This window comes from Papilio xuthus, unplaced genomic scaffold (genome assembly GCF_000836235.2).
Source record: "Papilio xuthus unplaced genomic scaffold, Pxut_1.1 DF828952.1, whole genome shotgun sequence".
Taxonomy (NCBI): Eukaryota; Metazoa; Arthropoda; class Insecta; order Lepidoptera; family Papilionidae; genus Papilio; species Papilio xuthus.
The window spans coordinates 190694-203234 of NW_013529697.1; the positions used below are offsets into that span (position 1 = coordinate 190694).

The following is a 12541-nucleotide window of genomic DNA, read 5'->3' on the forward strand; positions in this document are numbered from 1 at the left end:
TTAAACATTTCGGGGATGAATTTCTTATAATCATTTCTTAGTGGATGCCTCCTAAGTAAAAAAACCTCTATGTAAAATTTAGGGTTTCTGGACCTTAAACTTTGGCTGTGTGTTGATAGTTGATTAAGATTGTTACATAGCTATTTAATATTTCTACTAAATTATACGTACATAATATGCTAGGTTTTGTGTTCTATATTGGTACGATATACTATGTATATAGTAAGGTACTATATAAGTTCTGCACAAAATATTTTTAAAACAAATGTACTGTAACAATCAGCTGATCAATGTCTAATAAGTAAACTGTCGATTTTAAAGGTAAACTTTGACTTCAAAAATTAATGAAAAACAGTATGTTAAATGAATGAATTGACCAATACTTATAAAAGCGATAAACAGTAGATGTCCTATTGCAAAAATAAAAACCACTTACATGAAACTTTCACAACGGTATTCAAAAGTTTCTTCAGCCTTTGAAAAATCGCTCAAGAATTTCTAAGTCTTCTAACGAATATTAAACGTTATATTTACTATAATAAAGTTGTCAGAAATTATAATAAAAGGATTGGTTTTGCTAATCTAATAAGTTTTTTACTTTTCTTAATATCAAAGAGTTGAAAAGTTGAGTGTTTTGGTTACTTCATCTGTATTCTGTTTTCAAAGTTCAGGTCTTTAGGGTTGCCTAGAGTAATATTGTTCTTGACACTACGCACATATCGTTCCGTTAAATAATTAATGATGGAACCTATTAATTCGAAAGTAATGGAAAGATCGAGAATATTTCTTCATTTTAATTTTATTCAAGAAACCTATGATTAACATTAATATATTATTTTCGAAAGTTATACAATTTTAAAACTATCAAATTACTGTCGTACACATACGTCATAATCACGAGTTGGACTTGTCAAATGTCAATGTCATTGTCATCAGAAAAATATTCTCCAAGTTCGCCTACAATTTTGTGTTTGACTCAAGTTTATTTATTCGTATTTTTTTCCTTTAGCTTTAGTTAACATTCATTTGCGTGGTAGCGATGATGAAGTCATCAGCGTAGTGGTGAGATAAGTGTTGTGCAGTGAATTTCGTAAATTGTTTAGAAAGCCGCCGCGATGTGGGAAGACCTTATAGAATATTTAAATGATCCGTTATTAGTGGTTAAGGTTCAAAATTTTTTTGGTGTAATTTATAAAAATATATCTCATGATGGCACTGCTGAAATAACTCATTCGGACAGGTTAAATAAAGAAAAAGAAGAATTTGATTTGAAACAACATAAAAGGATTCCCAGCAATATATCAAGTAGTTCGCAGTCCTCATATGACACAGATACCTCCGCAGAGAGTAACGGCAGAGAGGAGGTGGTGTGTCACATCAACAACAAGTTTTGGTACTGGCTGTTTGTTGTGGGTACAGCTCTTGGAGACGAAATATTCTATGTAACATTCATACCATTTTGGTTTTGGAACATAGATGGTGCTGTAGGAAGGAGAGTTATCCTGGTCTGGACTATTGTTATGTATATAGGTAAATTAAAAACACGAATGTGTATATTTTACTTTAATAATTAATTGAAAAAATCTTATTTATACAAATAAGCAAATAACAATTGTTGTCAGCTCATATACATGCCTACTAGAGACTTGAGCTTATCCCATGTCAGGAATGACACAGCTACCATTAGTTAACAGTATTCAGTTATTAATATGCTTTTTAATGTGAATTAATAAACTCATAGTTTTTCTTATAACATTAAATACTGTAACTTCTTTGTAACTCTTGACATTTAATATTTAATTATGATTTATGAAGAATAACTATTCATATGTTTTATGAAGGCCATCATTGTTAAGCACTGTAACAATTAAAATAAACCTTGACAGGATTTTACGTTGTGGTATATTTTACAAGGACCAGTAAAATTTACAACTCCCATGTGATTATTGTTTTACTTTGTTTAGAACAGTAAGCTAAAGTGCTATGTACACATAATGTTGTTTAAATATTTAGTTGGCACATTGCTCTGAAGGGTGGGTATCCTTGTTTCCAACATGCTTAATCAAATGGCATGTTCTATATAATATTATCTTCTCCAGTCATAGAGGCACACCAAGAGGTCCATGACTATAGACATTTGAATGTCTGTGCCCTGCATCTGCAGCGTTGTGCAGTATATGGGCATCTTTTTTCTGGCTATAATCTCTTTCTCATACAACATGCTACAAGCTCAACTTGCTATTGCATGTATTCAACAATACACTTTGATTGTATTTTCATTACAAATGCAAAAGATAAATATTTAAGGCACAAATTCCAAATTGATAATCATTGTATGTAACTTCACTTATCTTTATGTTAATGAATACTTGGAGTTTTAGTCAGACAACTAAGATTATATGAGATTAAAAAATCACCTGACAAAAATGTTTATTTATCTTGTAATTATGCCTTATCTTGTGAGTAATTGAAGTTAAAGGTAGGTTTATTAGAGATTTAGTGTTGTTCACACATTGGCGTCATTAACTAAAATCGCTGTAATGCTGCAGGTTTACCTTGGAATTAAAATAGCTAGAAGTCAGTCAAGACTACAGCTCACATCTTTAATTTATTTAAATGCAAATTAGTATGTTCTCAATTTGTCTGTATTTCTTTTTGCAGATATTACATTAATAAATTATGCATGACACAAGACATTTTTTACATCCAACTAGTTGTCGCCCGCGACTCCATCCACTCGGGGTTAGGAAGAACATTACAAAATAAGCCTATATGTTCTTCCAGACTATGTTTTATATCTATCCCTGTAACCATTCCGGAGATATCTTCAAAAAAATATTCATCCATCCATCTAAACATTCACATTTATAATACAAGTATTAGTAAGATACATTAAGAAATTATATTTTATAGGCATTCTCTTTGTTATTTAGAATGCTTGCTGTCTGTACAGATGCGAGCAGAGATAAGATGTCAGGACATCAGTTTGTTTACAGTTTGTTAATACTGGTTTGCTTAGTTAAATGATCACGTATGCATTTATGTTTGTATACGAGGGAATGCGCGCATCATCTTTACCATCTTATACACATATAAAATAAATATGTTAGTTATAATACGGTATTATCGATGTGGACAACATTCATTTAAAAATAATATAATTTCTGGATTATAAGTACGAAACTGAGCTTATCAGTATATCTTTCAGTTTATATAAATGCTGCAGTATGTAGTCTCCATTTTAATATATTTACGTTTGTCGTTACAATTTTTTACTATCTGATAAGGTCGGGTTTTTTGTAACAATGAAACAGATTACATGTATCTTTAATAATTTATTTTATTTGATATTCAAGCTAGTCTGTTGCGCACTCATAATCTTTGGAAATAACTTAATAATTACCTAATAATTTCTTTTAGTTCAAGAGCTAATCGCTAGCACCATTTGATTCCAGGTCAGGGTTCAAAAGACTTAATACGATGGCCGCGACCTGGGTACCCGGTGCAGAAGCTGCAGCAGAAGTGGGCAGCGGAGTATGGCATGCCTTCCACGCATGCCATGGTCGGCGTCTCCATACCGTTCTCGGTGTTGCTGTACACGATGGACCGGTACCGCTACCCGGCGCACTGGGGCCTCATCATCGCCGTCGCCTGGTGCACGCTCATCTGCGTCAGTAGGGTCTACCTCGGCATGCATAGCGTGCTGGTTAGTATACGAGACATACCTATGTGATGGAGCTTATTGTGCTCTCTAGGTGTGATATGGACATGAGGTACGATTTGTAGTCAGTTGTGTGAAAGTATGAGAACTATATAGGTTGTTTGTTTTAATTTGCAGGACATTGCGGGAGGCCTGGTGCTGGCCGGCGCGCTGTTGGTGCCACTGATCCCGCTAGTGGACTGGCTGGACGGCGTGCTGCTGACCGCGCCCTACGCGCCCGCCCTCGTGCTGGCCGTCTCTGTGCTCCTCGTGGTGTATCACCCGCACGCCGACAAGTGGACACCCACCAGGTCAGTGGCGCAGTCACACTTGCATACGCTCTAATGTTTTGTACGGTGTCACCAATCTGGTCTTTATAATTACCAGTCAAGATAAATAATTTTGTTAGAATATTTGTAAATCTATCTGAACGGATTTGGACGAGTGAGTCGCGTCTTCCTTCCTCTACTTGTCGACAATAGGGTAGGTCATACTTATCAGCATCATCTACATCAGCACAATACGACGTAGCAAATAAAACTTTAAATATGTGAAGATTAAGTTCTGATCGCACTCGTTACAACTATTTTTACATGGCAGGATTAGATTATTGTTAAACTGGTTTGTTTTTATGAGCTACACGTGTCGCGGTGTGCGGCGTGCGGTGTGCGAGGTGTCTCCTCATGCACACTTTATGTTGAATTCGTGATCAGTTATCGCTTAATGAAGCGATAAATAAAACAAAAAATACTTCATTACATAAGCTTTAAAAATTTTATCGAACCAATACGCTTTACATGTAAACTAGTAGAGGGGATCCTAACCAGGATTAATTGAACTATACAATAATTAAAACATAAGACAAGAGATACAATCAACAAAATAAGGTAAATGAGTAGGTAAACAAGAGTAGGGGCAACATTTTCAGAGGCGACACGACGATGATAGTGAGCGTGTGCGCCGGCATCCTGACGGGCTCGTGGATCAACTACCAGCTGGGCAACCTGAGGGCGAGCGCGGCGGACCCGCCCTACGACATCATCTGGCCCGGCGCCGCCATGCTGGGCTGCGCCGCGCTGCGCACCGTGCTCGGCCTCTGCGGCCTGCTGGCCACGCGCGCGCTCGCCAAGTCCGCCTCGTACGCGCTCGTCTGCGCGCTGCTGGGCCGGGAGCTGCGCGCGCTGCGCTGCTCCGAGGACAGTCTGCGCAACACGCACAAGATCCTCGCCGAGCTCTGCTACAAGTACTTCACCTACGCCGTCATCGGCCTCAACACCACCTACGTCTTCCCCAACGTCTTCTACCTGCTGCGCATCAACCGCCCCACATACTACACGGAGATATGATGCTTCCCCCCCCCCACCCCCATGTTACAATATTAACTAGTTTTACTTATATACGATGTTATTAAATGTATATTACAGTCAATATAGGCGTTAATAATATTACATTTGCAATGAAAACTCAACATTCGCAATGGAACTCGAACGAAACGTCCTTAACTTTATTAGTGTTTAATGTTCCCACATTTCTCTAATTTGTCGTTCAAATCATTGTTGCAAATTATTGGCAAAAAAAACTATTTAGTTTGAATTTCTAAAATGTAAATAAACTTATAAATATATTTAGTGGAATGCAATTTATAAATATATGTTGTACACTTACAGACCGAAATAATTATTATAAACATCCCAAGTATCAAAACTTTAAAAAGAAAATAAAAAAAATATGTATAAATTTTAAATTTTTCAAATGTCAAAACTATTTCGTTATAAGAATAATAATTGTTTTGTGTTCATTTTAGAAAAGATGTGGCCTTGCGATGGCCGTGACAAAAATACCAATTATATTTAAAACCAGGGGAAGATTAAAACACAGATAAATAACATTGAACGGGAAAAAAAAATTGTTTTTATAAATATATTTTTAATTCTCTAATTTGTCACTAGAGTCTGATGTTAGCCGAGAAGGGAGGAGATTTTTTTTTATCACATATTGCACAATGTTGGTAATGTTATCTCTGCATATGTACTGTATTATGATGATAAACTTTACATTAAAAGGACGCTAATGTTAATAAAAATATACACGAAATGTAAAGTAATATAAATTCAAACCGACAACGTTACATGTCAGAGATGTAACCTTGTCCGACGTAAAAACGTACATATCATGAGGTAGCTTTTTACTTGAGATGGGTCGAGATATATAGTTTAAATTTCGTTATGACCGTTCATACATTTTGTTTTCTTGTCTCGAACATTTTAAAATAGAATAAAATTAATAATTTTCCATTTCTTTGAGGCAATGTTGGCTCTTTAACTGCATTCTATTTCTCAACGTAGATATCAATGGCTATTAAAAGAATTTAATAGTTTCCGCCACAAATGACAGAATATTATTGCAAGGCAAATTATAAAATTAGAACATGTTATAAAGTTGCCCAATTTCGTTTATAAGCTGTAGTATTTATGTATATAAGATGTTTTTTTTTTTTATAAATTATTTTAAATAATTATTTATATTTTATTAGCTTAGATGTTGCGTGCTGCCCTGTTGTAGCAGTCGTATTGCACAGCTTCGTGTTAAATATTTCTGTTACGTCTCTATACGCTAATCTTAAAAAAATTCCCAACTGTTCCACGACTGCCCTCCCCGCATAACACTCGCGCTCATCCGAACTGTTGCAGGTTATCGTAACTACCCTCTTGTGAGAGAATACTTAGTCAGTGAACTATTACTTATATGTAATACCGAAAAATAATAGCTACGACTCTATGACATGTTTTATTGCTTTTGTGAAATACCGAGTTGTTACTCGAATGTGTGAATGAGACCATACTTTGATTCTTAGTATAAAGGAGGAGAGACGATCTTCATTGTAAAGATAAAGTTGATTCCAAGAATGTAATTTGAGAATAGGCGACCTCAGCAAAGGTTATCACAGTGGTATCGGAGGCACACAACTGATCCCATTTATTTAAACGCTTATTATAAAAGTGGTACTTCTTTGTTAATACCAATTTATATGAGATTTGGAATCCATTTTCGTTATTATTTGACTAGCTGTTTCTTGTGCTGAATTAAAAAAAAAATCTTAATAATTAGCCTGTGTTCTTCCAGACAATGTTGTACATCTATGCCTTTCAGCGAGATCTATGCAGACATTCTGGAGATAACTTTTAACTAACATAAATCTATCTAAATATATTCATTTATAATTTATTTATGGATTGGTATACATTTTTTGAGCCAGAAAGTTATGCGATGCGCGGAGGATAGATCCAGGCTGGTGGTGATAGGAAAAGCGTTGGTAAACAAGCATAAATCAAATCACAATATAAAAATATCTATTTATATTGTATGTCAAAAAACCATATTACATAAAATAAAAGATACATATTTCCTTAGCGATGTAGGCAGGCGATACATATAAATAAATTCGACTAAAACTGCACAATAATACACTTTTTATTTCTTATAATATTTAACAAATTCCAAATAATTTGATTTATTTACAAATTTTGTTTTTCATAAAATTATCCAACTAGTTAGAGGCAGTTTTACAAAATACAAAACTATAGAATTTAACAGAAGTACTAGATACTAAGGTGTGCGCTGTGCCGGCACACGACTAAGACATTTCTTTTCGGCGGTACTGGTGAGTGAAATCGCACAGATTACATAACAAAATGAGTAACTCACTTCTACGACTCCATAAGAGAATAGAAACAGTTCGACAACATGGGGCCTTAGCCGCCGCTTTCCTTACAAAGTTAGGGCAAAGCCGCCATTTGTCTGACAAAGTTTATACCAACGATGAAAATGTTATTTCACCGGGATAAACACGACAGTCTCTCACTGCACAGCTCAAGTGTCACATTTCACCACACGGGTAATAAAAAACCTAACATAAATGAGTAATAATATAATATACATATGTTTTATTTTATAAATATATTTAACTGTTGATAAAGGGCATTAGTTTAGATGATAACGTGGCCCATTTCCCCGCGGCTTCGTCCAGCAAACCATCGACAATGTTATCAGTGACAGCTGACAGCTGACGTGAATGGCGGCGGGCGCTGTCAGCTGTCACGACAGGCCGACATTCGCGCGTAAATACACTGAATTAGTTCTTGTTATATATTTATCATATAAAACAGTTATGAATAATGATATATAAAGAGATATATAATTTAAACAACGAAAATAACTTGATTTATAAGCAAAGTTAATGCGTCGTATATTTGCCAGCTGTTATCTGGTGACCCCGCGTTATCACGTAACCTTTCTGCGGCGGAGTTGACAGCGAGCTCCCACTCGCCTCCGACTACATGATGACACTACGCGATACTGCGACTGCGACTGCGACACAAGCCTAACTTATCATAACAGGTCAAAGTTAGTTTCACTAACTTTTAAACAATCGATGGCTACAAGGAGCACATTTTTAGATATTTACATAAATTTGCTAACGTATGTAGTGGTAGACTAACTATATATATATAAATAATACAATGATATATATGTGTATATCTGTAGTGAGGCGCGGGGCGGTGGGGGTGGCGGGGAGAGGGCTTATGCGACGTTGATGAAGTTCGCGCTTTCCTTCAACTTTTCAAATAGACTCTCCGTGTCGCTGTCAAACATCTGGAAAGAAGGGATATAGAGATTAGTATCAGTGTCAATAAAGTTTGTAATAATTATTGATGACATTTTTAAATCAGTCCGACAGTGAGTTAATTTCCATTATCGTATACGATGTGTTTGCATGACGTTTGGTGACGTGTCGTCGGTCGGCGGCTAGTTTTCCTGCGGCGGAGGCGGTCCAACTCCCGAGCAATCGTAATTCTCAGAATGTGCGCGTTGCGGTTGTCGGCCGCGGGAAAACTATGACATCTGTCGAGTATGGACCGAATGCACTCGGCACTTTGTTTACTTACGATTCCAGAAACATCTCACAGTGAATAGCTTTCGTTATCGTAATGTTTTTATAAACGGTTTCGTTTAAATCAATTCTCGGGAAACTCGACCGATGTTTTGACAGAAGTGATGACATATTGTGCTGTTTGTTATCACTCCTACGCCATTATCAAAAACATAAACTCAGAGTTATTATACCTATAAAGACAAGTACTTTTCGTATATTAATAGAATGTGTATGTTGTGTATACTGACATCGTCTTCGTCATCCTCCGAGTCGGTGTCGGTGTCGGTGTCTTCGGAGAGCGCGGAGAAGGCGTGTCGCGCGGCGGTGCGGGCGGCCATGGAGCGCGGCGTGCGGCCGGCCATGCTGCGCGCACGGGCCGAGGCGCCGCGCTGCAACAGCGCGCTGCACAGACGCGCGTCCCCGCGCCGCGCCGCGATGTGCAATGCCGTCCATCCCGCCAGACCCTCCTGCAAATATACAAAACATTACATTAGGGGGTTGTCGCATGAGGTGAATTTTTAAATTTGAAATTTGCAGGAATATGGGTACCTATATGGTAATAAAGAGAACCGCGACTTAGGGAAAACTAAAGACGGTTTCATAGCAAGTTCGTCGCTAGCATCAATAGATTACAGCGTTTCCGGTGTTATATTTTATCTTGCTCTGTGAAACTTAGGTATTTACACAAATTAAGTTATTGCACATTGTTAAAATGTTTGTACGTCAGCAATGACCGTATCACTTTTTGTCTGGACGCGGTCGTTGCTGCATTGAGGACTTTAAACTGAACATCTTAGAGTTGATATTGCGAGCGTCGTCGGAGCCGAGTGTTAACGAACAAACGGAGAGAAAAAAACCCACCAGCTATCAGTACGAGGTATTATCAGCTGATTAGAAGGACGGGTTTCCCTGCGGGACTTTTATTTGTGTTACCGAGGTGGTTTCGGGGGCACGTACGGTCGTTTGATTTGTTTCAAAATACGACGGTTCATTATTTGGGTTTGCAAGTATTACGGAAGTCACGATATTGATAATCAAGCTGTATGCAGATTTATGATTACAATTATATTTATAACTGTGAGTTAAGAAGTCAAGTTAAGAAAGACTGTTGCCAAAGGTCAGATTGTTGCGCCGGTCGCTTTTGCGATATGACGTACAGACATATTATAACATTTAGGATACTCGATTCACTAGGACACGAAACACGATAATTACGTGAATTATAAAAAGGCATAGAGTAGTAGAAGTGAGCAAGTAATGCGGTCGTCGGACACTGGAGCTACGTGCACGGAGACATGCACACTTGTTAATATCTACCGACAGAGAGACGCCATTCAGTCAACACTTTTCTCAAAATCTTCTGAACAACCAAGATTTATTTATCATATATAGCATCACTCGGCTTCCGATCTTAAAGACATTATCAGCCTTTTAACCTGGCATCGTTTACGTTGTTATGATGTAATGTCGGTACTCACCGCAGCGTTGAGGTCTGCGCCGTAGTATGCGAGCGTGTTGAGCGTCTCCACGTGTCCCGCAGCGGCTGCTACGTGCACGCACATCTGCCCTGTAACAACAGACACTATTCTGTAGGAAATGTTATCAATTAAAAACTTTAACTTTGTGTGTATGGCGAATCAAGCAAACTACTTTCGAAGTCTTTCTCTTAAAGTTGTTGCAGATTGTATATGTATGTTTAAAATATCTTACAACTTGACTTAATGACAACTATGACTTAATATCTTTCAACGAAAATAAAACATTGACGTCACGCCGTGGGAACTGAACCCCCGAGCGATCAGTTGGCCACAAGCGCGAGCGGTGCCGCAGGCCGGCGAGCGTGTTGTACGTGACGTGACATTGGCGGATCTCGTGACGTCACGCCCCCTTCACCCCACTGACGCAGCAGTGTGGCAGCACGTGCACTGGGGGCGAGCGGGGAGGGGTCACAGCTGTGACGTGTGCTGTCACTATAGCATGCTGCTCATAATTAACACCTTGGATAGACTTCGATGAAATAGTTTAAACTAAATCCTTGCTGGTTTTGTCAACACTTTGTAAATGCTTTTTATTTGCCTAGGAACTGAGTGAAGAGATATATATATATATATATATATATATATATATATATATATATATATATATATATAGAAGCGTACTCGCACTTGCTCATTGAAATAATTACAGTTGAATAATATAATGTGAGTGTGTGGTTACAAAAACTATATTTATGATGTGTCTTACACGATGTTATTACAATTGATTGTTGTGACGACACGTTCGTAACAATGATATGATGCCGCAATAATTATAGGATTAATTGGTAAATTATGAGGTTGCAGTAATGACACCTACCACTAGTGAAGAAATTACAAAATACTATTTCTTATCTAAATATATGTAATGTAAATGTATTGTACTCATTGTTGTCAAGCTCAGATATTTGATTAATGTACATTTATAAGATAACATCATAAAGAATACGAACTTGCCACCGATTCGAGCTTGTGGCAAGCAGCGAGGTTCGCCGACATGGGAATCCCAAATTAGCGACATGTCCGCTGCGCCACGGACGAAGATGAACATTCATTAATTATGTACAATAAATATATCTGCACTTTGTACTCTGTAGTTAGCAAACTTTTGCAGCTGCATACTAAAATGTGAAAGTTTAATTGCGCGCGTATACGAAAGTTGCAATTTCGCGACACCTTATCTATACTAAGACTAAAACTAGACCTCCTTGTCATATTGGTATTGCGCATTTTACCAGTTTCCGCGGCTCCCATAGCGGCATGTTATTCCGCGGTACAACGACGCGGCCGAGCGCGATTGGCCTAGATCTGAAGCTATTTCCGACTCGACACAAATAAATGGGCGCACAGCGCGCTCCAAAATATCCGGGGAAGATTTTAAATCTCCCCAGAGTTATTTCTCGACGATTTATTCCGAGTGAGAGTGAGCAATGGCTTCATCTATCTAGGGTTAATTTCGCGTTGAAGTATAAATTGTTCCTCGAGACACAATGTATAAAAGGATAGAAAAACAAGCAGATAAAAAAGGCGCTAATTCTTTACTTTTCTTATAAAAATCGTATTTATAATGTGAGGTGGAATTCATATAAAGCGCCATCACCAAATTAACACGTCTCACGTAATCATTTTCGCATGCCTGAGTATATTTATAGAATGCCAAAGAGAATTTCATCTAATTGAGTTAGTGTACCGCAGTAATCGTTATCGTTATATCTACAACTTGTAGAAAGAGTATGTATTAATTGAATAGCGTCAAGTGAACGAGCGATTACAATGAATGAGATGTATGATAATGAAGTGCCGCGAGCACGTCGCGACCGGAAAGACTGGCCGTGCTATTTCTTGAAAATAACATAAAAATTCCGAGAAAACCTCAGTCAAATGATACAGTCGTACCGCTCTTCAATACTGTATCTGTAGATTGTAGTTTTTGTAGCTAATATTACCGCACATTAAGCGTTACAAGACAACTTGTGAACACAATGACCAATCTATCGGTCGGATTTCACCTTGTCTTCTTACAACACTATAAATCATTAATAATTATGAAACGTTTGTAAATTTTTACCAATTATGTTACCGTTTGGTATAATTTTTGTTCATTTAAATGCAAGATAAGACTTATTGTTATTGATATAATCTTAAGCGGTTGGTTGGTTTTATCTCGCTTTTTGGTTTTTCTTGGCACAGTAGTAGGTACTTGGCAACTTTGGCTCGCAATGAATGAATCTTTGCGAAACAGGGTCACACAAATAGGTTTTACACGGCCAGGCATTTTGTTATTATCCAATGTATTGTAGAGAATCGTTCATGTACTCGTGATGTCGTTGGAATTTTATTAGCGGGCGAGTGCGTGGCTTGCGGGCGGGGCGG

At 37.6% G+C, this 12541-nt stretch overlaps 2 protein-coding genes across 2 annotated transcripts in view; one reads left to right on the forward strand and one right to left on the reverse strand.

Annotated features, from left to right (window-relative positions):
* Positions 1 to 910: 910 nt before the first annotated feature.
* On the forward strand, positions 911 to 5341 carry LOC106127829 (sphingosine-1-phosphate phosphatase 2). Its single transcript, XM_013326099.1, has 4 exons — positions 911 to 1530; positions 3456 to 3706; positions 3839 to 4011; positions 4629 to 5341. The coding sequence occupies exons 1-4, from the start codon at positions 1116 to 1118 to the stop codon at positions 5044 to 5046; spliced, it is 1257 nt and encodes a 418-aa protein (XP_013181553.1). The 5' UTR covers positions 911 to 1115; the 3' UTR covers positions 5047 to 5341.
* Positions 5342 to 7041: 1700 nt separating this feature from the next.
* The window catches only part of cact (NF-kappa-B inhibitor cactus), a 13486-nt gene continuing 7986 nt past the window's right edge, over positions 7042 to 12541 (reverse strand). Inside the window, exons 3-5 of the mRNA XM_013324167.1 lie at positions 10112 to 10200; positions 8882 to 9100; positions 7042 to 8353 (exon numbers count right to left, since the gene is read on the reverse strand). Coding sequence (XP_013179621.1) covers positions 8282 to 8353; positions 8882 to 9100; positions 10112 to 10200 — 380 coding nt within the window. The 3' untranslated portion in view covers positions 7042 to 8281. The remainder of the gene's footprint in view (positions 8354 to 8881; positions 9101 to 10111; positions 10201 to 12541) is intronic.

Bases quoted from the DNA above. Each gene is read 5' to 3' on its own strand.
- LOC106127829 (XM_013326099.1), top strand. From the start codon at position 1,116: ATGTGGGAAGACCTTATAGAATATTTAAATGATCCGTTATTAGTGGTT. The intron at 1,531-3,455 runs GTAAATTAAAAA...ATTTGATTCCAG, and splicing joins GACTATTGTTATGTATATAG to GTCAGGGTTCAAAAGACTTA. The intron at 3,707-3,838 runs GTTAGTATACGA...TTTAATTTGCAG, and splicing joins TCGGCATGCATAGCGTGCTG to GACATTGCGGGAGGCCTGGT.